Consider the following 26,606-nt stretch of genomic DNA (forward strand, 5'->3'; position numbering starts at 1 on the left):
ATTAAAAAAAGGAGAGGAAAAAAAAAAGTCCCTGATAAAAACCGAGACTCCTCATCAAGAAAGACAAGAAATCCTAACAGCTGGATCATTTATTTGTACAGTTCACAGTAGATTAAAAAACAACCTATTTTTTAAATTCACCTACATGACCTAAGTGATCAAGGTCAAATGATGTGGTGGAGCACTTAACTTAAAAAGCCACCCCACCTCACAAGCACAATCACAGAAACACCTCAAACTAATTTTACAGTATACCTCCTTTGTATACCTCATCACAGCCAGGGAAGCATTCAATAATTGCTTGTTAAATTATTTCATTTTAAGTCTCTAAATCTGAACATTTAAAGCTTCCACATTTTTAACATTTATTCCTTTTTTTTTTTTGTCTTTTTCTTTTTTATCGGTACCAGGGATCGAACTCATGACCACACACTTGCAAGGCAGGCGCTTATGCTGCTGAGCTAAATCCCCAGCCCCCAACATTTATTCCTAAGAGTTAACCAGAAAAGAGGATCCCAAATACTCTTCAAACACTCACACACGAATGTGAAACGCACACGAGTTCAGCATGCTCAATGAAGCACCGTGACTGCGAGCCATCGGCTCCCAGCACAATGCAGGCGGCAGTGACAACTCACTAACGGCAGGAGCAGGCCAAGAGCCTGGCTGCTCTTCTCCACCAGGCTCACCTGTGGGGATCTGCGTGATTGGCGAGAATGTTGTAACAACCAGTGATCAGCTTCTCGTAAACACGAGCCAAGAACTCATCAGACTCTGCAGGGCCCAAGATGCGTTCCAGGGAGTTGCTACTGATCTCAGCAACACTCTCAGTGCTCGACTCCAAAAGAAGGGGCAACAGGGTCCGAATGACCTGTGGTGGGTTCATCTCATCAGACCACCTTCAATAAAGTACACAGAACTATGTCAGCGAACACAGTCTTCCAAAACACTGCAAAGCAGAGTGACGGTACATCAGCTCTCTACTGAGGAGAGGACTTTTATTTCAGCCTTTTGGCTCTCCACATGCACACAATCATGTAATTTCATATGTCCCCTCACTATTATAACAGAAGCAAAAATATAAAAAATCTATTTATTAAAAGATGTGTTTTAGAATATTATATAAAAAGAAAGCTACCTAAAACCTAAGAAAGTAACTCATGCTAGAGTACTATAGCACTGCCAGGAATCTGGACCACTTTAATGCAATTCGATATATGACTACACCCATGACCTATGTACAAGATGACAGATTGTCCCTCTGGTGGTCTGACCTACTCATTATAACAAAGTCTAACTTACCCAATGATTAAAAACAAACACTATGGAGTAATCTTTAATTAGCACTTTATAATATAAACCCTACTAGAGGTGGTGGTGCACAGCTGTAACCCCAGCACTTAGGAGGCTGAGGCAAGAGGACTGCCCAAATTCAAGGGCAGCCTGACCTAAAAAGTCAGTTTAAGGTCAGCCTAAATCACAAAGACCCTACCCCCCCCCAAAAAAAAGGAAAGAAATCATTCCACTTTAAACACTTCTGCTCTGCACTAAAAGTACAGGCTTTCTTGGATACATACAAGGATACAAAAATGCACTGTGATATGGAAACTCTCACTGTCCTCCTTTAGCTACAATTGCACACAGACTAGGCTTTCTGAGGGTTAGGTACTAGATACTCACACAATCAGATCTCCAGTCAGTCTGACCAGTGAGAGCAGGGTGTGCTTCAGAGAAGCAGCCAGAGGCAGACTTTGGCCACAGAGCGTCCCCAGGTGAGCAGCCTGCACAGCACTAATATAACTCTCAGAAGGGATGGTGTCATTGGCAAAGGCATTGCGCTGAAAGGAAGCAGATCACAAGTGGAAAGACCATCTATCATGGATAAAATTCTCCATGGGGAAAAGAATTGTTACAAACTAAGGGTCCACTGAGATTAGGAACAGTGGCCTTCATTCAGCAGATACTACTGTTCATCCTGGGAAGGACATGGGGTGGGAGAACACAGCAATTCACACTTCATTTAGTGCAAAGTTAACCAATACACTACATGCAGCAGTGCATGTCTGTAATCCCAGCTACTTAGGAGGCTGAGGTAAAAGGATTGCAAGCTCAAAGCCAGCTTGGACAATGTAGTGAGCTGGCTCAAAATAAAATTTAGTAAGTGGGGAAAGGTAGATGGCTCAGTGGTAGAGCACTTACCTAGCATGCACAAGGTTCTAGGTTCTGCCCCAGTACCATAAATAAACGAACAAAAATAACAACACTAATTCTAAATGACTAGAATATATAACATGCTATATTTAAGAGCAGAACTGTTGTTTGTAATGATTGAGAAGGATGCATTTTACAATGTATCTGGACTCTATTACAAAGATCAAAATTATGGCTGTACTTTACAGCTTTAGGTGATATAAACAAAGGTCGTAACTTACAAAGCAGAAGTAAAAAAAATAATAATAATTTGTAATATTTCACTTTTCCAAAGAACTATAATGGAAAAATCTGTTAATAGAGGTGGTTTGGGTAGTGCATACACAAAGCTCAAGCAAGCTGACAGAGACTCAATACTTACTATCTGAAAGCACAGAAAAACCTAAAAGCTACCCCATAAAACCAGTAGAAAAGGAAGAAGTTCCCAATATAGAATGCAAAACTGAAACAAAGTTAACATTGACTAAGCCTTCCTATACCAGATAAAGTACCAGGGATTTCATATTTCATACATTTAATCATCATATCCCAAGTCATGAACTCATGGTAACATAGGCATCTAAGTAGAAGGACCACAGAAGAATCACTTGGGTGATTGCACGCGTTCTTGATCAGTCATAACAAATACTGGCACAAAACACGAAAGTGTCTTGGTAGCTAATTTAGATCTAAAGACAGAATAACATAGAATACTTGAGATGGAGTGAGAAGGAGAAAAGGGAGAAGAAAGAGACGAAACAAGTTATTAGGACACACACAAACTCCCCACAGGAACATAAACATTACATATGCAAATGAGTATTAATAAAAAGTTAGAATTAAAGACAAAAAGACAACACAGATTAGCCAATTCTCAGCATTTCTACCCCTAGAACATGCACTCACCCAGGATCCAATATTGGGAAATTCATTAGTATTAATATTATTCCAAGACTCACATACAGCCTGCACTGACGATGGCAAATTTTGAATCAGTGTTGGACCTGGAGGCAACAGAAAGAACAAGGACTCAACAAGAAAGAAGGAATGACATTCAGCATTTTAAAGCCCAAATACAGAAAGAACTACGACAGCCCAGCCTGCCACAATCATTACTAAGACAACCTTAGATTGATATTTCAATTGCATTGCTATGCCCAAGAACCAGCTAATTGCTTAAGAGCTAACAATCTCAATTACAAGGTTTTCATTTTTCATCATATTCACTTTCTAATCTTTGAAGTAAAGAAGACAACTGAAAACAAAGTGAGAGGGAATTATTTTAGCAAGTCAGGCTAAAATCACCATTAAACATCTGCCCTTCTTTTTCTCCTAAAGCTAAGCCTTGAGGGCAGGGTTTGGTAATGCACATTAACAGCAAGCAATGAACCAGTACTGAGACTCTGAATATTAAGAATATTTAAAGCCTGACATTAAGGAAAACACAAATGGGTATACATTTCCAATAGTAATTTCTGCACCATTCTCCAATCCTATATAAGTCCTTTGATTTCTGCAGCCTAAATTTCTACCAGATAGTTTCTAAGCTAGGAAAGACATTTTTCTAAGCACAAAGTTAGGTTGTACTGGACTGGTTTCTTAACTACCATAAATGAATATGAGAATACAGATCTATGATAAAGGCCAAATAGCCTCATGCTTTGAAACCACTGATCCTGCTTTAGATCAGCTTCATCATTTGCAAGGAGCAGAATTTCAGAAAAGTAACCTATCTAAGTCTCAGTTTCTTAATGAGCAAAGGTGAGATAATAATATTTATAGGGTTGTTATGAATATCAAAATGGACAAATCTAGCCAGATATGGTGGTGCATGCCTATAATCCCAGTACTCGAGAGACTGCGACAGAAGGATCATTGCAAGTTCGAGACCAGCCTGGGTTACAAGGCGAGCTCAAGGCCAGCCTGAGCAAGATCCTACCTAAAAGTCAACAAATCTATGTGAGTTCTTGACACACAGAAAGGCTAAAATAAATCTGAAACATCAATAAACAGAGCAGTAGTACTAATGAAATTCTTCAAAAGTACATCAAAAGTACATTCCTTCACTTACCCAGAGTGTTTGCCTTACACCTACTAGAGCCAACAGCCAAAACAGCAGCAAAGCCATGCAGCTTCTCTTTGGAAGGCTTGTCAGTGGATCCTTCTTCATGAAAGTTCTGCAGCAAATAGGCCCTAAGGAAAATAACATGAGGAGAGAGGAGCAGGAGAACTTGTAGGGATCTAATTCCAGCAAAGTCAGGACAAACTTACCCTAGAGAAATTGAAAGGCCTATATCTCAGTTCCATAACCTATTAAAAATAGTTGGCAGTGTCAGTCCCTTCCTAAGAATTCCATGGGTACAGTAATTGTTTCCAAAGAATATCCCATCTCCTGAAATGTTCCCAAAACATAATTCCATGAGAAACAAATCTGGGAAATGGTAAATACTGTAACTATCTTCCTCTGAGCTTGGACATTGCCAGTTTATGTATCAACAGCTCTGAGAAATGTATTTCAAAAAATGAACCAAAAATCTGTTCAACTTTAATTTACCCAACATTTCACAAAAATTCCTTGCCTAAAAAGATTTAGTAGCAGCTCAATTTAGAAAGCACTGGTCTAACAGGCCAAATTAAAGCCTAGAAACTCCCACAGGGCATAACTTGATCTACTTTGGCTATTACTATATCCCTAGCAGCAACAATAGTACTAGCATAGCAAACACTTATATTTGTTTACTAGTTATATTTCTTCCAACACATTGTCTCAATCAACAGTCCTTTTTCTATTGCAAGGCATTCACATTAAAAGATGAGGTTAACCACGTTTTACAGTGACCAAGGGACTCGTCAGCATAAAAACTCCATTGAACAGAAGCTAAACAGTGCGATACTACAGGAACCAGATAAAGCAAATCTAACTGAAGAGGGCTAGGATGCTGCAGCAAGGGAAAGCCACCACTCCACTGTCTGTTCTAGGGTCACTGGCAGTGAGCACATGACATAAGAGTTACTTTTCTTTTAAGACAGATGTAAATGTATGAACTGTTTTTGCTAAACTAAAACCTCAGTATTCGGTTTAACTGCAGTGTTGGCACTTTGCGATAAATAAGTGGGTTTTGCACAGCAGTTTGCGCGCTCGTCTCTAAAAGATTCCTCATCACTGCGCTAGGGAAAGTCAGGCCCAGTTTTGCCAGTGCTTTTCATTTAAGAAAAACCAGAAGGCCCACTTGGTGAATAATCTCCCCATTTTTATACACTCAAAATGAATTTTAAAGTTTTTAAGCATCACTCAGAGATCAAAGTCCAAAGGACATGCAAACTGCAGTTATAGCACAAAATTTCAAAATCATCTCTAACTCACAAAATTATTTGCCTATCATATGATGAAAGTTATTTTTTTTAAATTTTTTTCATTTTATAAGTATCTTTTATTTGGTGATATTTTTTCTTTTTCTAGCTTTTGTCTTGTTCTGCTGCTTTTCTTTTCTTTTTTCCAAATCCACTTTATTTCAAGGAGACAAAGAAGGGAAAAAAAAATAAAAATTTCAAAAGAAGTCAATTATGGGGCAATGATGGTACATACAGTGTGCATTTCACCCCCAAATCATTCGCCCATATCACAACACATCTGCATTCAATTGTCCAAACAGTATTAGCACAAATCTTTCTTTCCAGTGAACTCAGAGAAATTAGTAGTGTAACTATCTTAACTATTTTTTATATACATATATATATATACATGCACATATACATATGCTGTTTTTCAGCTTCTCATATTCGTGAGACAATGTGATGTTTACATGTGCGTCTTATTTCTTTCAGTTATGAGTACGGTCTCAAGTTGCATCCATTTACCTATAAAAGTTTCCAGTTTACCCTTCTTTATGGTTGAGTAGTACTCTGTTGTACAAAAATATCACATCTTTTTTATTCATTCCTCAGCCATTTCTAAGATCTAGCTATTACAAATTGTGCTGCTATGAACATGAGTGCAGATATAGATATAGATATAGATATAGATATAGATATGGATATAGATAGATATAGATATATCTCACTGTGGAATGCCATGAAATTTAAAGAAAGTTTTCAAAGGGCTTCATTTCAGTTAATACCAGGAATGACGGTGTTCAGAAAAACATTAGCTTTCTTTGAATCCTACAAGTAAAATTCTAGAAAACATTTTAAAGAATTATAGAAATTAAACTTCTTCCTATTCTTCATGAGTTATGTCAAAACTCCCTCATCAGGCAACTCCTCTGTATTTTCATATGCGGATGGTGCCTTAAAAGAGGAAGACGTAAGCTCCCAAGCCCCTGGTAGGTCTGCACACGGGAAGCAGGGCTTGTGCGTCTCAGGGGCAGTTCCTCATACCTAGTGAAGGATGCGTAGGTGTCAATGAGTTGCAGCGTGGCCGGAAGGAGATTTTTGGTGATCTCAGATGACTTTTGAGGATCAGTCTCTGCAGCCATCTTAGAGAAATGCTCATCCAAAGAGACTTGGACCTTCGAGATAGCAGCATCAAGGGTGTAGATGGACTGCAGACTAGGAATTTCATGGAGTTCCAAGATGGTGGTACAGTCAATGCTACAGAACGCCGAAATCTTTAAAAACGAACAGGATGTTAATTAGTTGTGGCAAAAGACTGTGGAAGAAGTCAAGTTCTATCATTACAGTTCCAATATTGGCATACCTGTCGAGCAAAGTACTCCTCTACAATTTCAACATCATATTTCACTGAACTACACTTGGTGGATGCCAGTTCTATCAGAGAGCCAGCGTGTTCAGCCTTCATTCCCTGTTTGATAAGGTGATCCTATTTGGACCATGAGAAAAAGGTTGCAGGGTATCAATCTGGAGAGTTCAAAACTTCCATTAACTTTAAGATCCCCACAAGCACAGAACATGACATTTATAAACATCCCTTCACAGCAAGTTCTGGGTTCCAGTAAGGTACCTTTATCCAGTTGACATAGGAGCTGATGCGGAGGCGAGAAGACCATCTCAAGGTATGTAAGATATCACATTCACTCATCTCAGGTGAGTTCATGGCCAGTTGGTTCATATAACTCTTTGATGGTGGCAAAATTCCTAGAATCCTCCATAAAATCAGGAAGTAATACTGAAGGGCACAGGCCTCCTGAGAAAAGGAATCAAGAGCAGTCACAGAGTGAGCATAAGCTTCCCTTACAACAAGAACTGCTCCAAATATAACTTTTGAAATAGCACTGTGTAGAGTTCCTATATTTTTAAATGAGATTTACCCTCATGTCTGATCTTCAGAGCTTTTTAGAGAAAATGTTTAATAATAAAGCACAAAATGACAAAACATAGAATTTGCTCCACATTATGTACATTTCATTGCCCAAAAAGGATGCTGTAAGTCAACTCTGGTTCACTAATCATTTACCAATTAACCAATACAATATGATATTCTGTTTGGCAGGCTGATAATCAGACAGCCCTGCTGTGTTCTGGAACTGCTGATATGATGTCTTGAAATACAAAGATCAATATATGCACAGAACCATAGAAGCAGCTCAAGTGAGGCTTCCAACATCAGACATCAAACAGCAGTCACAAGAAATCAGATCTGAGTGAACACTAAGGTACATGAATCTTAAGGTAACATTTCCTGTATAGCAAACACTCAAATCCTAACCCACACCAAATTCTATCATTATAGAAAGTAATCCTCAAAGTCACATTTCTTAGTGCTAAACTAAAAGAATGAAAAAATGGTAAAATGATGTCTGTGGTGAAAATAACCACTCAGACTACACAGAAACACTCAAATACCAGTCAGTTTTGCAAACAAATGTTCAATAAATTGATTAGACCCCAGAAAGAAACTTCTGGTAGAAATGGTCAATCAAATAACCCAAGTCTTGCCATTTCCGATCTTACCAGGGCTGTCACGTTCTTGTTCTCCTTCCTCCTGACTGTATTGAGCTGAGACCCCGCTGCAAGCAGGGCTGTCAGGGCAGCATAAAGTTCATCATATTTGACAGGTTTCGAGAAAAGAACTTCACATGCCTAATACCAAGAAAGACAGTCATTTCTTTTTTGAAATATTTTTCTGATTACGCCTACACTATTACCTAACTTTAGGATCAACAAAATACTCCCTTAAATTATACTTTTTGATTTTTCCTTGCACCAGATTCCACTTTATGGGACCTCACTCAGTGTGTAACTATTGTGAGCACACAAGTGCAGACTTTAGGACGAAAGAGTAAGACAACTATTTTTGTGCATTAAAATATTTACATGGGACAAATGCTAAAAAGATAGTATTCCGATATAACACATCCGAGGTGACAAACCCTATAGCAAAAGCCCAGCAAATAAATCTTAAGGTAATATTTTCTGTATAGCAAACACTCAAATTCTAACCCACACCAAATTCTATCATTACAGAAAGTAATCTCCCCATAATGTTGATTTGGTAGAGACTATCTGGGCCCACATGTAAAATGGGGTTTTAAAATGCTTAGTACCGGGGCTGGAGGTTTAGCTCAGCGGCATAAGCACCTGCCTTGCAAGCAGGCAGTCGTGAGTTCGATCCCCAGTACCAATAAAAAGGAAAAAGACAAAAAAAATGCTTAGTACCATAATCACCCCACTCCCATAATGTTGATTTGGTAGAGACTATCTGGGCCCACATGTAAAATGGGATTTTAAAATGCTTAGTACCGCAGAATCAAGTCGGTTCACATCATCCTCTGAGGCCTCTGGGGACAGGACGCAGTAGAATCTGGGTTGTGGGACAGTATCTAGAAAATAATATGCTAGTGAAATAAACAGCTTCATTCTCACCTCAGTTTAAGAAGCACAAATATAAAAAGTTTAGCATGTCTCTCGGCCCTGGTACGTCTGACATCTGGGGCCAGAAAATTCCCTGCTGTGAGAAGCTGCCTTGTGCACTGCTGGGCTCCACTTACTGATGCCAGTGGCAGCCACCTCCCCCATCCTCTGCCAAACTGTGACAACTAAAGCATGTTTGCAGATATTAGCAAATGTCTCCTAGGCAGAGCAAAAACATTACACTTGAAACCATGGTTGTAGAAGTCAACTAAGGTGCTCTACAATTAAGTTAATCAACTACATCATTATAATGAATGCATTTTAAAGCCTGTTTTCCCAATATCCAAGGGATTAACTAATAACAGGTGATAGTAAAGTCATCTTAAGACTTCCCAAGTCTTATTAACATCTAATAATCTTCTGGATAAGAGTAAACACACTATTAAGTGAATTTAAGAGAAACCTCATCAGAAGCATGACAACTGTTACATGAGAGAAATAACACAGACAATACAGCGTTCCTATGATTTTCAGTAAGACCTTAAAGAAAATTTAGCTTACAGGTTAGAAATTTTCCTTAAGAAAACATTAAGTTGCAGCACTAAAGGTAGAAGTACCTATACACTGTGCCCTACAGCCAAACAAAGAGATTCCTAAATTCCTTGTCTTGATTTCAAAAAATAAGTAAGTGTGGCATATGTGGGAGTCAATTTCTGAAAATGTCTTAAATCCACAAATGATCTGCCACCCATAGGCTATAAACTAAAAGGAATGGCCAAAGGCCCTTCAGGAGTCACCAACAAAATATGTGACTCTGCCAACGACAATCAGCCAGTTGGTTTCGTACTAATGATCTTCTTTCTCACCTGATGAGAAATGCTTAGACCAGTTTTCTTCTACTTCTTTGAACCCATGATAGAGAGGGGTAGTAGCTCGGCGGCTGCTATCTTGGGATCCATTTGCCCACCCAAAAGGAGGGCTCAACAGGTTATGCTGTACCTGTTAGAACAAAAAAAGACTCAAATTAAGAAGGCTGTACACAGGGATGGGGATTTAGCTCAGCGGCATAAGTGCTTGCCTTGCAAGCAGGCAGTCCTGAGTTCAAACCCCGGTACCGATAAAAACGAAAAAGACAAAAAAAAAGAAGGCTGCACACAGGTGTGGTGGCTCACACCTGTAATCCCAGCAATTGGGAGGCTCAGGCAGGAGGATCGTTGGGAGCTACAAAATGAGCTCAAGGCCGGCCTGAACTGTATACAGAGACCGTCTCAAAATAAAAAAGAAGGCTATACAGTCTCCATTCTGCTTTTTGCTCCAGGTGTGATGTAGGATGGTATATCAAAGCCTAGAAATTCAACAACAAAAACAAAATTTTAAAACTTTTTCTGAGTTATTTTAGAGAATAATTTTTGAGAGTATATAAAGAGAACATTGATCTTTGAAATAGTTTAAGAAATGCTGAACATAGTAACTCGTAAGCACTCTTTCGTTCTCATTTGGATTCTCACAAGGGACTTTGCCAATTCATGAAATTTACTGCTTGACCATCATTCAGCTACTACTACTCATTGAGCTGATATTCAAAACACTGCATTAAACAACACATGAGAAGAGGGAGTATAATCTGATTTTAATATATCAAATCAAGTAATCTACATTTACCACTTCTGAAAAAAGTGCATGTGCACATAGCAAATGCCAGTGATTTTCCTAATTCTGCCTTTAAATCTACACTGAAAATTTAAGACCTAAAATGAACAGTCATTTTGGCTTTGGATACTAACTGCCAAGAAGAAGGAAAGTCTTGGTAACAGTAAAACAAAAACAATGTGTGGGCCAGTACCTGCTCAAACAGATACACGGGGGCTCTGGAGTATTGATGAAGCAGATAATCGAAGATCAAGAGGAGGCGAGCCAGGATGAGAGGCACAGAGCGCAGCTGGGCATCCACGCTGACACTCAGCTCCTGGATGATCTGGACAAACAGGGTCAGGATAGTCCGCCGGCCTTTCTCAGAAAGGTGGTGGAAAATGAGGAGAAGCAGCTGTAGATGTTCTATGTTCAGATCTTCTGTCTCACTGGGCACTACCCCTTGCAGGGCATTTTGCTTCATTGTAGACAAAAACCTACCACAGAAAAAAGAAGGTTACTGGTGGGAAAATGCTGCAAATTCCCCAAGGTTATAATTTAATCAAGAACAGGAGTAGTTAAACTCCTTGAATCCAGGCAATAAGATAGCAATTTATGCAGGAAAAAGAACTGCCTGGTAAAGAAAAGCTAAAATTGGGGGCTGGGGATTTAGCTCAGCAGCATAAGCGCCTGCCTTGCAAGCAGGCAGTCGTGAGTTCCATCCCCGGTACCGATAAAAAAGAAAAAGACCAAAAAAAAAAAGAAAAGCTAAAATCTAAAATCCGCCTCTAAGTTCTCTCAATTATCACAGTAATGTCAGTGCCCACTCTGCCATTTGTGACAATGCAAAGGATGACTTTCCCAAAAGATGCTGGTGTTGTTTTTCATTTAATAAACCTGGGCAGAGAGAAACACTTCGACTGTTTTTTCCCACATTTTAATACTACTTTGATTTCTGCTCTCTTTAGTTTAGATAGAATCCAGCCTTGTCCCACATTCTATAATTTAATTCTAATTCTGATAATTTATACTACAGGTTATAATCATTATGTGATCCTAGTTACAAATGAGTCAGGTCCTAATTCTTTAAAAGTATAATATTTGAGAACTTGTCAAAAGAGCTTTAGTGCCAAAAAAGGAATGAACATAGCCAACTAGCTCTGCTCCCTTTGGCTATTTAGGAAAGAGATTTGTGTGTTAATAAGGGTGCCTTTCCTCACAGCACCCATCAGCTCACAGCCTTTTTAAAAGATCCCACCAGGAAAACATAGTGGGCCTCTGGCATCCAAGAAGGTTTATGATTTCTCAAATCCAAAACTAGAGCTATTTGATCCTAAAACGGGGAACAGAAAAGCAAAGCCTTTTAGGAAAACAAACTGCTTTGAAGACTCCTAACCATGTAAACAAAAATGGCAAATACAGGTCCATCTAAGGAGGATTTAGATGATTAATCTGAGCTTCCCCCAAGGAAATAAATTCTTTAAAATTTATCCAAAAAGACTGCAAGTTCCTCTAAGTGGTTTCATGTGGAAAGCAAAATAACCAAGGACACAGCTGGCTTCCTCTGCTCCCTCTCTTTCAAAAAACCAGGTCAGAATAAAATTGGTTATGCTTAGGATTCAGGCTCTAACAATTATAGCCAAATCCTTACTGTTCTACGGGAAGATTCCGTTCGCAATCACAGCTGGTATATGTGCTTGTTTGTTTGTTTACCAGCATATCTGCCCACAACTCTCCCATCCTTCTTTTACCCTTCCAATTCTAAACCCATCATCACAGTAACATCTCAAAGCTAAAGATTAACCACAAAGAAGCCAAACAAAAGTAGTAAGTAATGTTCTCTACAAACCTTCTCGCATGGTCATCTTACCTGTCCCAAACTTTAAGGCATTCTGGGACATCGGGGTCACCTTGTGTGCTAGCTTTATGTTGCCAGATGAGTAGGAGGCGCGAAAGCACAGACAGGCCTTGAGGGTAAATGTACAAGGGCCAAGGACCCTCAGAAAAAGGGGCAACTCCCAGCTGCTGCAACAGCGTGTTCTAACATAAAAGATACAGGACGTCATTAGGAAAAGGACACCGGACCAGGCCAAAGGTTACACATGCTCTACACTGTTTGCTGTTTAATACTGGACACCGGAAATAAAGAGGAATGCAGAAACTCAGATTTAGAAGGAGTATGGAGAAAAATCACTTAGTTCAATAAAGGAAGAAAAACATAAATGAAAAATTACTAACCCAACCCCACTAAGATCTACAAATTTAGTGTGAAATGTCTGAAATGAGTTCCTGAAAACTACTTTGATATAGCAGAATCAGGCTAATTTTCAAAATGGAGAGAGCATAATAAGTTGATCCCTTCAAAAGAAAACTTTTGAAACAACTGAAATAGCTGATGGTTTTTCTTGCATTACCTCAGAAAATGAGTTAAATTTCTAAATCCATCAAATTAAATTCTATTCTTGTAAAATACTTTGATGACCCATTCCTTAGAGCTAAACATTCTCCAAGATGCCACACATCTCAAGAGCAGTTTACACACACTGGGCAGTTCACCCAGGCCCAGTGCTGAGCACAGGCTGTGCACTGTAAATACACTTTCACACGGAATGCAAAGGACAGTGACAGGAGGGCGGTACTACATGCTCCATGTCATAGTAAGGGAGGCTGAACAACACGAGCAAAGCCAGGTGGTTTATACAAACCCACAGCCTTAAACGAGCATTCAACTCTTGCATCCAAGAAAACAATTCTTAAAAAGTAACTGTCAGCAGGGCCTGGTGGTCCCAGCTTATGACTGCAGCACTTGGAGGCTGTGACAGCACTCTGTCTCATAGGGCTGGGGATGCAGTTTGGGTTGGAAGGCCCTAGGCTCAACTGGAGGGAGGGGTATTAATACTTACACTGGGGGTGTGGGTCAGAAACATAGCACTCGACTACCATGCGTAGTCAAGTTCTATCCTCAGAGAAATACAAAACTAACTGCAATACAATTATAATGATGAGGAAAATAGGGAATAAAAACTAAATGTTCAAGGGACAGGCAGTCATAAATACAGATGACGGGTAACACATACTCCTTATAATGCTGTTTTGATGATAATTTTTTAAGTTAGAGCTTTTGCTCTTTTTCATCTTCATGTCAGTTTTTCTAGGCCTCACAGCCATAAGAAATACCCAAACATTTCACAGAAATCTGGTTTTTAACAATGAAGCAAACCCTCAGTTAACTTTCTGAGACACAACGTGCTGTTGCCTCTGCCACTGACGGGGGTGCTAAAATGACAGGTGTGCACCACCAGCCCCCACAGCAGCTGGAAGGACTTGTCCTATGTGCTAAAGCACCTTTTCTTAATTTTTTTGTGAGGAATAACATAAAATTCAGTATCTGAGCTATTTTTACATGTACAATTCTGTGGATTTAAACATTTTTGTGCAACCTTCACCACCATCCACCTCCAGAACTTGTTCATCTTCAACAGAAACTGTACGTACTCATCTCTTGTTTCCCCTCCCAGATCCCTGGAAGCCACCCGTCCGCTTCCTGCCTGGGAACCTGACTGTGAGCAGAAACACACAGGACCTATTCTTTACTGACTGGCTCATGGCACCCAGCAAAGCATACTCAAGGTTAGTGCAGGTTACATCGTGGGGCAGACACGGACATATTTTATCCATTTAAACACCAGTGACCACGGGGCTGCTCCCTCTTCTGATAACTGGGAATGTTACTGCTATGAACATGAGTATACAAGTAAATGTTCCAGTCCTTGCCTTCATCTCTTGAGTATGTAAGTGGGACGGTTGAACCATATGATTTTTTTCTGTGCTAGGGACTGAACTAAGGCCTTGTGCATGCCAGGCAAGCATTCTACCACTGAGTTACACCACAGGCCATAAGGTAATTCCACGATTGCCAGCCCATTTTCACAAGACTACCACTTTGTATTCCCACCAACAATGCACAAAGATCCCATTTTCTCTCTATCCTAACCAACACTTACTTTGTCTTTTTGATAAAAGCCACCCTGATGAGTGTGAAGTGGCCCCTCTATGGTTTTAAGCCAGGCACTATTTTAAACACTTGCCATGTCCTAATCCACGTATCAGCCACTAATTCTCGGGACCTCCACCTTCTCCAACGTACATCCAACCACCACACTAATTCCAAGCCTCCCCACTTGGGACTGCAGGCACACACCACCACACCTGGGTATCGCCCTTTGTATAGAGTTCACAGTGCTTCCCGAGTTGGCCTAAACTACTTGTCACCCTTCCTAGCTGAAGCAGTTTTACCATGTAGGACTTAATGTTCTTCGCTGGTGCCCTTTCACTTCCGACCTGGCCTTCTAACACTGCCCGCGCTTTCTGTAACAGCACACGCCCCAGCCTCCAGGAAGTCCTCCTCTCCAACTGCCATGCCACTCCAAAGCTAGACGCATTCTCTACCTTTGCCTAAACATCGACGCACTTCTTCCATCCACACACTCAACAGGCTCTGTATTACATTAGCTGTTTGTGTACTGACCAAACTCTACTCCTAGAGAAGGGTTCTGCTTCCCCTCTGGTTACCTCACAGCACTTAGCCTAAACACCTATTACAGAGACAGCCTTCCAGTAAGGGACACACATCAATCTACTGATGCCTGAAAGACTCCAGCTCTGTTAACATCTTCCTAGACTGCTTGAATAGACAAATTTCTACCGATGTTCAAGTACCAGCGGTAAGCAGGCTGTAACTTCTTCTCTAAGTATTGAATAACCTACAGGTTTTACCCAAAAAAGAGTCCTAGAACCCAACTGACAAAGACCAAACTTAGGATACAATGCCTGCTTGTTTCTATTGTGGCCTGGGGACATATCTTATGAAGTTTCCTTGATACTGGGATACTATGTAGGATGTCTTGCCACAGATGTCCAGCACATGGGTAAGCTGCTTTGTACATTAAACAACCACCAAGTAGACAGGTTTAATGACAAATAGGGTGGGCTGGGGATTTAGCTCAGTGGCATAAGCACCTGCCTTGCAAGCAGGCAGTCATGAGTTCGATCCCCAGTACCGATAAAAAGGAAAAAGACAAAAAAAAAAAAAAAGACAAATAGGGTATTATCTTCAACTTTCTTCCACCATGATGAAGAAGTTTAGAAAAAAAACAATAGTTTGGGGGAAAACCTACAACCTCATTTTGAAGACAAGATGAAAAAAGAGGCCTGAGGATTCTCTTTGCCATCCCATCTGTAGTCAGAGCAACAGGGCACATGTCTGCACAAGAGCTATGGTTATTCTTTAAATCTAACAGGGCGACACCATTATAGGAGTCTCATGGACTTCTGTTTCCTGAAAGAAGAATTTCTTCTCTATTCTAGGAACAACTTTAGATAGGAACACACTTTTTGAGCCTTCCCTAAACACACTTAGAACTGCGAAGAGAAGCGACAGTACTGGCAAGGCCCCTCACTCCTTCCTGTGGAGTCCAGGAAGGCACTGCAGGCTGTGCCGCAATTGTGCTAACTGAAGCGTTCCCTTTACCTGAGGTCAGCAATCTTTCCACTCAATTTACACTGAAGTTTCATGCCAAATAAAACCTTTCATGTAACAGTAGTTAAGCATAAATGACTTTTAAATTAAAAAATTAAATAACAAAATAAGGAACTTCCTAAGCAGTTTGGAATTGAGAATTTTAACCTCTTAAAATAGTCTCCTGGATTTTATACTTTTGGGACAACTGACACAAGCCTGAATTATATCCTCTTTCTGAAAATCTGCTAAAATAATCTTTTCTTTCTTTTCTAAACAGGGTCTCCCTATGTAGCCTAGACTGACTTCAAACGCACAGTGATCCTCCTGGCTCAGCCTTGAGTGTGGGATTACAGCCATGCACCACCACATTTGGCTGAAATAACCTTAAGAGTTATAGAAACATTTTTTAAAGCCCTCTTGGAAAATTCCTGGGAAATCTAACTAAATATTATTGATTGCTGTGAGTTCAAGGCTAGCCTGTGCTACATAGTGAGTTTATAGGCATTCCGGGCTACACAGGACATCCTCACTCAAAAATACCAAAAAACAAAAAAGTTATTGAGAGAGGGATTATCATGGTAATAACAAATCTGCAAAGAAAAGATTTTTTTTCTTTGTAGTGCTGACTGAACTCAGAGCCTTGCCTCTTCTAGCCAAGTACTATATTAATCCCACACCTCTCCAACCTCAAAATCTGCATTCTGACAAATTCCCCAGGAATCTTTCTGTATACTCAAGTGAGAACCACTAGTTTGACCACGTGAAAAAATTGATACTGTCAAGTGTTGGGGAGGGATGTAAAGCGATATGATGTGGTGCTGGTAGAAATAACAAGTGGGACAGCCACTTAAAGACAGCAGTGTAATCTTACACACCGAAGTCACACATTCTATCATTTGGCAGTCTACCCCTAGTTACACTCCCAAAAGAACCACTTGCCCATGTGTAATGGCAGACATATGAAAGACAACAACAACACCTAGAAAAACAATAAAACCTGGAAACAATTCGTATGTACTTCAGTAGATAAACTGGTACCATCATAAACACAAGATTATCATATAGCAATCCAAAGAACTACAATATACAAAATATAGGTAACATAGTGGTACCTCAGTTTACGAATTTATTTTATGACTTGAAGGAAGATGGTGGCATTTGTGTTTGTGTGGGGGAAAAGGTCATGGTTGTGTTTGTCACCCAATGAAGAGTTTGTCAACCAAAGCAAATTTTGCTAAATGCTTCTGTTAATCATATTGTTTGCAAATAGAAGAGTTTGTGAACTGAGACATTTCTATAGAATTAAATGAAAAAAGGAAAACTTGGAAAGATTACATATACCATGATGTCATTTTCTACAAAGCTAAAAGTAAACTTTTTTCAAATCTGACAAACATATATGTAACTATGGAAATGAGGAACTTGAGATTTAGAATTTAAGATGCCAGTTACTTCAGTAATGAGAAAAATCCCGAAGAGTAAAACTTCACAGGCAAGCTACTAGACTTTGACTTAGTCGTATCTAAGAGCATATATGAGACCATACATCTCCTATACTTTGATTACAGTATTCTTTTAAAATGCATTGCTTTTCTTTTTTGGCAGTGGCAAAGATTATCTGAAACAGTAAAGTGAAGAGTAAGGGACAAACTGGCTCTGCACAGCAAGGTGGGGCCAAGGAAGAGAGGAAAAACAAAGGAACACAGGGCGGGTGATCAGGAAAGCCATGACAAACTTCAAATGCACTTTAATTTGTATTTTTTCCATCACTATTAACGGATACTTTTGTTACGTTTCTCAACCTCTTATAGTTCTTGTATTATAATTTGCTTTCTTGTGTGCTTCATCTATTTTTCTACTAACATAATCGCTGAAATTCTGTTTTTGTAGTAGTTTTTCTGTAAGCTTACTCTCTTGGAGGGGAAAGGACCCAGTTCCCTTTCTCTTGAAATGAGCCTAACTAAGGCATGGGGATACATCAGAGGACTTCAGTGCTCTATCAAGTGAGGTATTTAAAGGACATAATGTTATTTAAACATTCAAACAACTGCAGCTCCAAGGAGCCTATTCCTGGCCTAAGTGGCCACAGTGCACACAGACCTGCAAGTTCGGGGACTGAAGATCAGAAGTCACCAGACAGTGGTTGAAGTGATAGAGAGCAGCAGCAAACTCTTCATCTGATGAACCTTACGACAGACGGGAAACCAGTTATTTAGCAGCTACGTCATCCAGGGCATGCTACACCAACAGCAACCTCCACTAGGAAAACCCACCAGGCACACGGCCAGTCTACTGACCCTTGAGTCCGTCCTTGTCCACCTCCTTGATGATACTGGCCAGGGTGGCCATATGGTGTTCTGAAAGAGATACACTCAAATAGTTTCGGATGAAGTTGTTCCGAGAGTTCAGCATGGAAGAGGTAATGAAGTTCAAAATGTTGGAAGCCAGACCTAAAAACTAAAAGGAACACAACACCTGGGATCAGGGCCATAAGCCCTGGGTTCCTACAAACCCTAAATACAACCAAGAAATAGGCCCTCAGGTCTCACGCAATAAATATAGAATCAGACTTTTTTCTTTATTTTTTTGTACTGGGGATCAAACTCAGGAGCTTGCATTTGCCAGACAGATGCTTATGGCATTGAGCTATATTCCCGGCAAGAATCACATTTTTAAACTACTTACAGTGGGACTCTGTATGAGTCTTTTCTACAGAATTCTACAGTTACACAAAATAATATGCCAATTTAACACACAAGACTTCAGAAAATATGGAGTGAACACTTAAAAGTGTTATCAGACCTTCACTAAGTGCTTTCAAAATAGTCTCCCACTTCTGCAAGGCCCTTAGAAGCAGGTATAGTCACTCCCATAAGAGAAGAAAGAACTAAAGCATGAGGAGTTCCAATTCTTGCCTAAACCCAGTAAGTGGCAGTAATAGGATTCAAACCTACACTAATTCTAAAGATTATTCTAATAACAATTGATCAGAGAAGCAATGCCAGAACTCTAAGGTATATAATGTAATATAATCAATACACATACCTAAGCAAAAATATTCTGAAACATTCTGATTAAACATTAGTTACCGAACCTAGACAATGTTTTGGCTAAAAAGATCTGTGTCTCACAAATGCTTCCCTTAAGTCATGCACCCCACAAACCTCAGAAATCCACTCTTACCAACTCAGGATCTTTGCGGCTGGCCAAAATGTTGCCCTTCTCACCGGAGGCCTGCTTACTGGGGCTTTTAACACGGGGAGAGCTTTCCAGTGGAGGGGGAGGCGGTGGAGGGGGAGGTGCCACTTTCTCTTTACTGGGGGAGATGGTCTCCTCAAACCACTGCCCCAAAATAGGCTCACTGTCATCATCTGAATAGAGGGAAAAATAAACACATAATACACACACACACATACACACAACACACAACACACACACACATTCTAAAAATTCTCAGGGTCAAAAGAACACAAGGATAACCTGATTGACGGTGGTTATAAGATTGTATAAATTTGTCAGAAATGAGAACATTTTACTATGTACAAGTTATAGCTCAATAAAACTGACTTTTAAAGGCACCAACAAAGGGAGAGAAATAAGTTCACTTTATTTTACTGGCAATAAGTCAAACATTTTCCAAGTTTATACTTGTTTTATGAGCTATAAACCCCAAGAAGATAAGATAGGATCTTTATGTCTCATATTTCTCTCACACTTGGCTGTGAAGAATCTGACATATTTATCTTATTCACTCTCTAAACTAAGAAAGAAGGGAAAGTTAGTCTGACTCTGTTGTTTATTAGAACACTCCTCAGTTTCTTTCCTCAACTACAAATCCATGACAACGGCAAACCAAACACCTCACATGGGACCTTTCAAGTTGCACTGGGAAACTTGAGAGCAGAGGTCATATGTCAACACAGCAAGAACTGTAACCATGAAGATGTATTCCCATTTTGGTAGGAAAGGAATTAAAAGCAACATGGGCTTGGCTGAAAGAAGTGTTTGTTTGTTACTCAGTATTGTTCAATGATCAATCTGATCTCAGTAACACAGCAATCTTTCAGTGCACAAAATCAAGGTCCCAGCTAGGCAAGTGAAAACAAAATGGTCAGGAGGACACCTGAAGGAACCTGCTGGACTCTGTAGCTGATCTCTGGAATAGAGAAAAACAGCCTCTACCTTGACTGCTGTCCTCTTCTGTGCTACTGAAATCATCCTCATAGTAGGTGTTGGAGTCCGTGGAGGCACTGGCATCACTGCTCATGGAGCCTTTCCTCTGTCGCTGCAGGACACATGCCTATGAAAATGATGAAGAACAGGCAATCAAAAACAGAGCTACTGGACTGGAGATACAGCTCAGTGACACAGCGCCTGCCTGGCAAGTATAAGATCCTGAGTTCAATTCCCAGTAGCAAAAATCAAAACAAAACAAACAGAGCTACCCTATCTAAACTCATTCAACATATAAGTTCTCTCTATAGCTCATTCTCTTTTCTAAATCTGAGAAGCAATTCTCCAACAGAACTCTAATTGCTTTCTCCTACAGAAGCATTCTCAATCAGACATATGTTCAAAAATTGGAAAGAAAACAGAACAAAACCAAGAATTTCCATAAGCACCCTCTAGTTTTCTGCTACAGAATGCTAATTATCACAAATCTCCAAGTATCACATACATCATAACACCAATAATAGCTGATTCAAATATTTGGGTAAATTCAACCAATTACCCATTCCTCTCCTTGTCAAGCTGGATACTACAGGGAATGGCCATACTCTCAGCTACATGGGAAGCTGAGTCAGGAGGATCATAGGAACACAGGAGTTAAAAGCCAGCCTGGGCAACAAAGTAAGACCCCATCCTGAAAAATAAGTAAAATCCCTCTCCTCTTCAAAATCATCACTAAATGTAGGTTTATAAAGCTCACGGTATATGGCTAAGCCATCTGGAGGTTACACAAATTCTTCCAGATTACCAATGGCTAGATGCCCACTTACCTTTCTATAGGAGGTTGAGAGTAATGTCAAGAGCAGGTTTGTCAGGGGGACTGACTCAATCAGTCGTTGAACCCGCTGGATAGAGGTGCTCTGGGCCATGATACTCAGGACAGCAGGGGTGTCATCTGTCTCCCAACCCTGAAGAGAACATTGCAAAGAGGAGTTAATGACAACACTCAGCCATAAAGCACCCCTGCACTGCTGGGTTATGCTTGCTCACCCAAAAGTGGATAAAGCAACTGATACACTCATTTCACGAGAACAACTTCCTCCCTCACCTTGTGAAGAGCTTCCACTTGCAGGTCTTGAAAGAGAGACGTTAACAGCTTGATGGCATGGTTTGCCAGTATTACAGACAGCACCCCAAATCCCTGATGCCTACACAAAGAAAACAGGAAACACCTTAAAATAAATAATGAAGCGGCATATCTTCTCATTCTGGGGCCTTAGAAGAACTAAGGACTTTTCTTCAAGGAAAAATATATACATATGCACAGAATTAGCACATCACTTCAGTCTCTTTGAAACCATCCATAAACTGCCAAAGGACCTGCAAAATGAAGGATAAGAACTTCTGGACCAGAGCAAACTCTTAGAAATACGTTGGCTTTTAGGATTTAAGGTATCAGTTCAAAGCAATTAAGTCATGTGAAGTTGCTAACATCAGAATGTCGAATTTTTAAAGAATCATTCTTTTAAGAAAAAGATTAATAGCAAAATATTCAGGAATTAACCTAAGAGAACTAAAGTTTTACATTACATTTGATTTTTTCTTTGTTTTTTCTGTGGGGGAGGGTTTGAGACAGAGTCTCACTATGTAGTTCAGGGTGCTCTTGACCTCATAGCGATCTTCCTGCCTCAGCCTCCCAGCTTACATTAGAGTAAAACCTTTACTTTCTCTCCACACATGACAAAGGGTTAATATTTCTAATATATAACAAGCCATATAAATCAATAAGATTTGAAGAACAAAGAAGTAAAGGACATAAGACATTTATAGACAGGAAAGAGGAAGAGTGTTAGGAAGCTAGCGCATTATTGCAAAGGACAAAGAAGGACCTGGGATAGAGTGGTGTGGTGGTGGTGGTGCAGGCAGAGAAACGAAGTCCACCTGGGTAGACTTGGAAGGTCTGGCTGACTGGATTTACTGGCGGCTTCCCTGGAATTGTTTTTGCTTAAGCCAACTGAGTTGTATAATTTACTGACCTAGGGAATGCTGGTTAGGGATAGGTTCAGTGGGAGGGAGAGACATAAATAATTGTCTCTGCAGCCCAGTTTCCACAACAGCTGGGTTCGTAGACCACTAATAAATCAGACCACGTCTCTCTCGCAGGGAAAACGCCCCCGCAGCGCTGGGCTCTAATGATCCGACCCCTGGCTGCTTCTCTGACCTCATTTTTGCCAGCCTCCCCGCTCAGTTTCTCCACTCTAGCCACACCGACCTGGCTGATGCTCCAGTACCAATCTCACCTGTGCCCTGAACCGTAACAACTCTATGCCAAACACTCACATGGCTCGTCCTGTCACTTCACATATGGTTTCCGCAGCCTAACTAAGCCAGATCACCCTAACTAAACAAATAGCTCCTATCACGCACCAGCCCCCTGCTCTGGCTGCTTCTTCCTCGTAAGACTCATGTATGGCAACCTACACTGACTGCACTTGTTGGTGAGTCTGAAAATAAGCTCCATAAAGCTAAGGACATTGCTTCATTTAGTGCATGTGTTCAATACATAGAGAAGAGACGAACAGATGATGGGAACTAAAAGAATAAATAAAATCCAGAAATGTCGAAACTTAGAAGCAAAACCTTAATTATGTCTCCTCCTTCCTAGCAAGCAGGGCTCAGGGTTTACCAAAATATAGTACCAAATGTTTCAGGCAGCAATAGGAGACAGCCTGACAATACCCTCACCTGACAAGTTAAACAAGGGAGTACTCAACTCAAAGTAAACTGAACCCACTTTATAAAAGATGCGCATTTTTTTCCTGAGTTGAACTTGAGAAGTCTAAAATACACATTACAGATATTTTCTCTCTCCACCAGATGAGCAAACAAGATCAAAACAAACTGGTGACTCATCCAAAATCCCACAGGTATGATGTGGAGCTGTAGACCAGGATCATTATCTTCATTGTTAAATTCAAACAGGAAGGAAGACAAATCTTTCTATTGACACAGAGCAGAGAGGCTGGGAGTGTGGCTCAGGGGCAGGACATGTGCTCAGCTCTTGCAAGGCCCTGTGTTTCTTAGGTTCTGTGAGACGTGATCTCACTATGTAGTTTGGGGTGGCCTTGAGCTCATCAGGTAGCCTGGGCTGGCCTTAAACTTGTAGTGATCCTCAGCTCCCCGACTAGTGGGAATATAGGCATGTGCCATCATGCCCAGCTCACACAAGGTCCTGGTTTCAACCCACAAACAAAACCTGTCATGGATGAAAAAGGAATTACACTAGCTCCTCACCACTACGAAGCCGCAGGGAAACATAATAGAACAACAGTACAACAGAAAGGGCGATGAGAGAAGCAGGCACATACCCTTTTCCAGGCCCCAGTTTCGGGGAACCCACTCCTTCTTTCGTTCGAGAAAGGATGTCTCTGACTCGGAGCGCAGCCAGTGGGTCCTTCTCTTTCCCCTTATCAGCCAAGGCAGTAGGACTGAGGTTCAGTATGAGGAAAAGGCTGTTCAACAAACACCAGGCACCCAGCAACTGGAAGTTCTGGTAGTGCTGTTGTAATGGGCACACAATAAAACATGAACACAGAGATATCCATACTTTATAGAGAACACAGGATAGGAACACAGCAGGGACACACTCCTTACCTCACCACCAGCCCGGCGGGAACTGCTGATTGCTTGTCCAATCATGTCATAGATTTCAAGCTATTCAATGTCAAAAAGACACAAAAATCTGAGCAAGCTGGCATATTATTTCTTTATAAGTGCTCCACCCCACTCCAACTGATTTACCTTGAAGAGTTAAATATCCTCAGGTCATTTTCCAATGATATAACTCTTCTCCATCTTACATGGGGCGATGCCCACTTTGCACTCAGCTGTTGGGTCACCTTCTCAGAGGTGTTCCCTACACCCAACCAACAGCAGACCCACAGCTCTGTATCAGATGGCTTCCAACCACAATTCATTCTTTCTATGCGCTTAACCAGATCTAACATGGACTTTATTTACTCTGCACCTCCTGAAAGCATACTGATACCTACTAAGGCTTCAAATATATTTCTGAATGAATATAACTCATCTATCTCAAGGCCCACTGCCACCACAAAGCTGCAGGGTTTTCTACAGAGCTGACAGAGAAGCATCACCCACACAATCTGTCACATAAGCCAGCTGAATCTCGATTTCTCAGTCCCACCACTGAGGAAAAGGGCTGTGAAGATCACTCTAAGTCTTTTTCTCCACCAAGGGAGAAAACGGAGCTGACCCTGCTCCCTTGTTTGAATAACCACTGCTCCCACCCCACCCCCACCCCCCGGATGCTTGGCTTACACATTTCTGGACAATGGTGGCTGCATCACTTTCATAGTCATCTTCTTTGGAGCTGGTGGACCCTGTCCGCACTTGCTGCGCGCTACCCACATGGAGAATGGCCATGCAGGTCGCCACACTCACACCTGAAAAACAACACGCAGATTCCACTTATGGGGCAGTCCCAAGGCACCATCAAAACTGGAAGATAAAATGCATCCCACCCACAGGCAATTCTAAGACTGATTACTGAAAATAAAATCCTCAAGGGCAAGTCTAAACACAATCACACCATATAATCTGGCAAGCACGCTTCTAGATATTTACCTAAATGAGCAAAAAAATTAAAGCCTCAAAAAAAGTGCACATAAATACATATTGCAGCTTAATTCATAATTACCCACACCTTGAAGAAATAATGTTCTTCAATAAGTGAATGAGTAAGTAAACTGTGGGGCATCCGTTCAGCAGAATATAATTCAGCAATAAAAGAAAATGAACTACCAAGCTACAAAAGACATGGAGGAACCCCAACCCCAACCCACCCTACTGTACTATAGAATTCCAAGTACATGATATTATTCTGAACAACATAATACTACAGAGATGATAAAAAGATCAATGGTTACCAAGGGTAAGGGAAGTAGATGAAAGATAAACAGGTGGAGCCCAGGGGATTTTTTGGGCAGTGAAACTATTCTGATTAATATGGTAATGCTAGGTATATGACATTACAACATTTGGCAAATCCACAGAACTACGTAATACAAAGACGGACTCTAATGGACTACGGCCTCTAGTTCACAGGAATGTGTCAGTATTAGTTCATTCGTGACAACAAATGTACCACACTTAGTCCACATGCACTGAGGAGAGATCTACAGGAATTTTATATAAAGCATTCAATTTTCCAAAACTGCTTCATAAACAAAATCTAGTTTTTGTTTCAAGACAGGGTTTCACTAGGTTGCCAAGGTTGGCCTCAAATCCTGAGCCCAAGAGATCCTCGTACGTCAATCTCCCAAGTAACCAGGACTACAGTTTATGTGCTACCAACTAACTAAAATTTATTAATTTTTAGACATGAAAAATGATTTTAAAATTTAAGACTACAAAAAAAAAAATTCCTTTCCTGACTTGGAATTATTTCTCAAAGACATCAAACCCAAGTCTCTGTCCTTAAAGCACATCACAAGTTATCAACTGTCAACAATAAAGCAAGGCTGGGATGTTTAATACAATTATGTAATTTCTTTTTCTTCAGTTCTGGGGACTGAATCCCAGGGTTCTTGCATGCTGGGCAAGCATTCTACTCCTAAAATTACATTCCCAGTCCCTTTTCCTTGATTTGTGATTTTTTTTTTTTTTTTTTGAGACAGGGTCTCACTTCAGGGCCAGTTCAGGTAGCCCAGGCTGGCCTCAAACTTAAGAATGATTCTCTTGCCTTAGTGTCCCAAGTCTTGAGATTACAAGCGTGCACCACCATGCCCAGATTGCTCTGATTTCAGAGACAGTTTCACCAACTTGTTTAGTCTCCTCAGCCTCCTCAACTGCAAGATTATAAGTGTGTGTCACCACACCTGACTCTATCTTTTTGGACTTTAATCACATCTTGACTAATTATATTGAGATCCATCAGACAGTCAAGAAATTCTCTGCAAGTTAAAATAGACTAACTCTAAATTTAAAAATACAAGATCACAGGTAAGAGTTCTGGGAAACACTGGAACCAAGAACTGACACAGCACATTCTCACTTGTATCTTTAGCTTTCCAATGTGTGTGTGTGTGTGTGTGTGTGTGTAACTGAGGACCGAGTAAGGCCTATACACTGAGTTATATCCCCAGACCTTCAGAGTCAGGGTGTTGCTAAGTTAGTCAGGCTGGGCTCAGATCTATGATCCTCCTGCCTCAGCCTCTCAGAGAGATGGGATTGTAAGACATATACCACCATGCCTTAGCATTCT

General features: G+C 40.5%; 1 protein-coding gene across 8 annotated transcripts in view; it reads right to left on the reverse strand.

Moving 5' to 3' along the window:
• The window catches only part of Ubr4 (ubiquitin protein ligase E3 component n-recognin 4), a 129,702-nt gene that overhangs the window by 88,686 nt on the left and 14,410 nt on the right, over positions 1 to 26,606 (reverse strand). For all 8 annotated transcript variants that reach the window (XM_003471371.4, XM_013153847.3, XM_013153848.3 and 5 more), the window contains exons 9-29: positions 24,662 to 24,786; positions 23,975 to 24,034; positions 23,689 to 23,879; positions 21,429 to 21,528; positions 21,151 to 21,288; positions 20,333 to 20,450; positions 19,334 to 19,521; positions 18,448 to 18,607; positions 18,251 to 18,336; positions 12,500 to 12,669; positions 10,844 to 11,126; positions 9,867 to 9,999; positions 8,890 to 8,969; positions 8,101 to 8,229; positions 7,151 to 7,333; positions 6,887 to 7,009; positions 6,568 to 6,797; positions 4,262 to 4,383; positions 3,097 to 3,194; positions 1,681 to 1,838; positions 690 to 899 (exon numbers count right to left, since the gene is read on the reverse strand). In XM_003471371.4, coding sequence (XP_003471419.2) covers positions 690 to 899; positions 1,681 to 1,838; positions 3,097 to 3,194; positions 4,262 to 4,383; positions 6,568 to 6,797; positions 6,887 to 7,009; positions 7,151 to 7,333; positions 8,101 to 8,229; positions 8,890 to 8,969; positions 9,867 to 9,999; positions 10,844 to 11,126; positions 12,500 to 12,669; positions 18,251 to 18,336; positions 18,448 to 18,607; positions 19,334 to 19,521; positions 20,333 to 20,450; positions 21,151 to 21,288; positions 21,429 to 21,528; positions 23,689 to 23,879; positions 23,975 to 24,034; positions 24,662 to 24,786 — 3,085 coding nt within the window. The remainder of the gene's footprint in view (positions 1 to 689; positions 900 to 1,680; positions 1,839 to 3,096; positions 3,195 to 4,261; positions 4,384 to 6,567; positions 6,798 to 6,886; positions 7,010 to 7,150; positions 7,334 to 8,100; positions 8,230 to 8,889; positions 8,970 to 9,866; positions 10,000 to 10,843; positions 11,127 to 12,499; positions 12,670 to 18,250; positions 18,337 to 18,447; positions 18,608 to 19,333; positions 19,522 to 20,332; positions 20,451 to 21,150; positions 21,289 to 21,428; positions 21,529 to 23,688; positions 23,880 to 23,974; positions 24,035 to 24,661; positions 24,787 to 26,606) is intronic.

Source organism: Cavia porcellus, unplaced genomic scaffold (assembly GCF_034190915.1).
Source record: "Cavia porcellus strain 051 isolate PalLab524CR breed Dunkin Hartley unplaced genomic scaffold, mCavPor4.1 scaffold_25, whole genome shotgun sequence".
NCBI classification, from domain to species: Eukaryota; Metazoa; Chordata; class Mammalia; order Rodentia; family Caviidae; genus Cavia; species Cavia porcellus.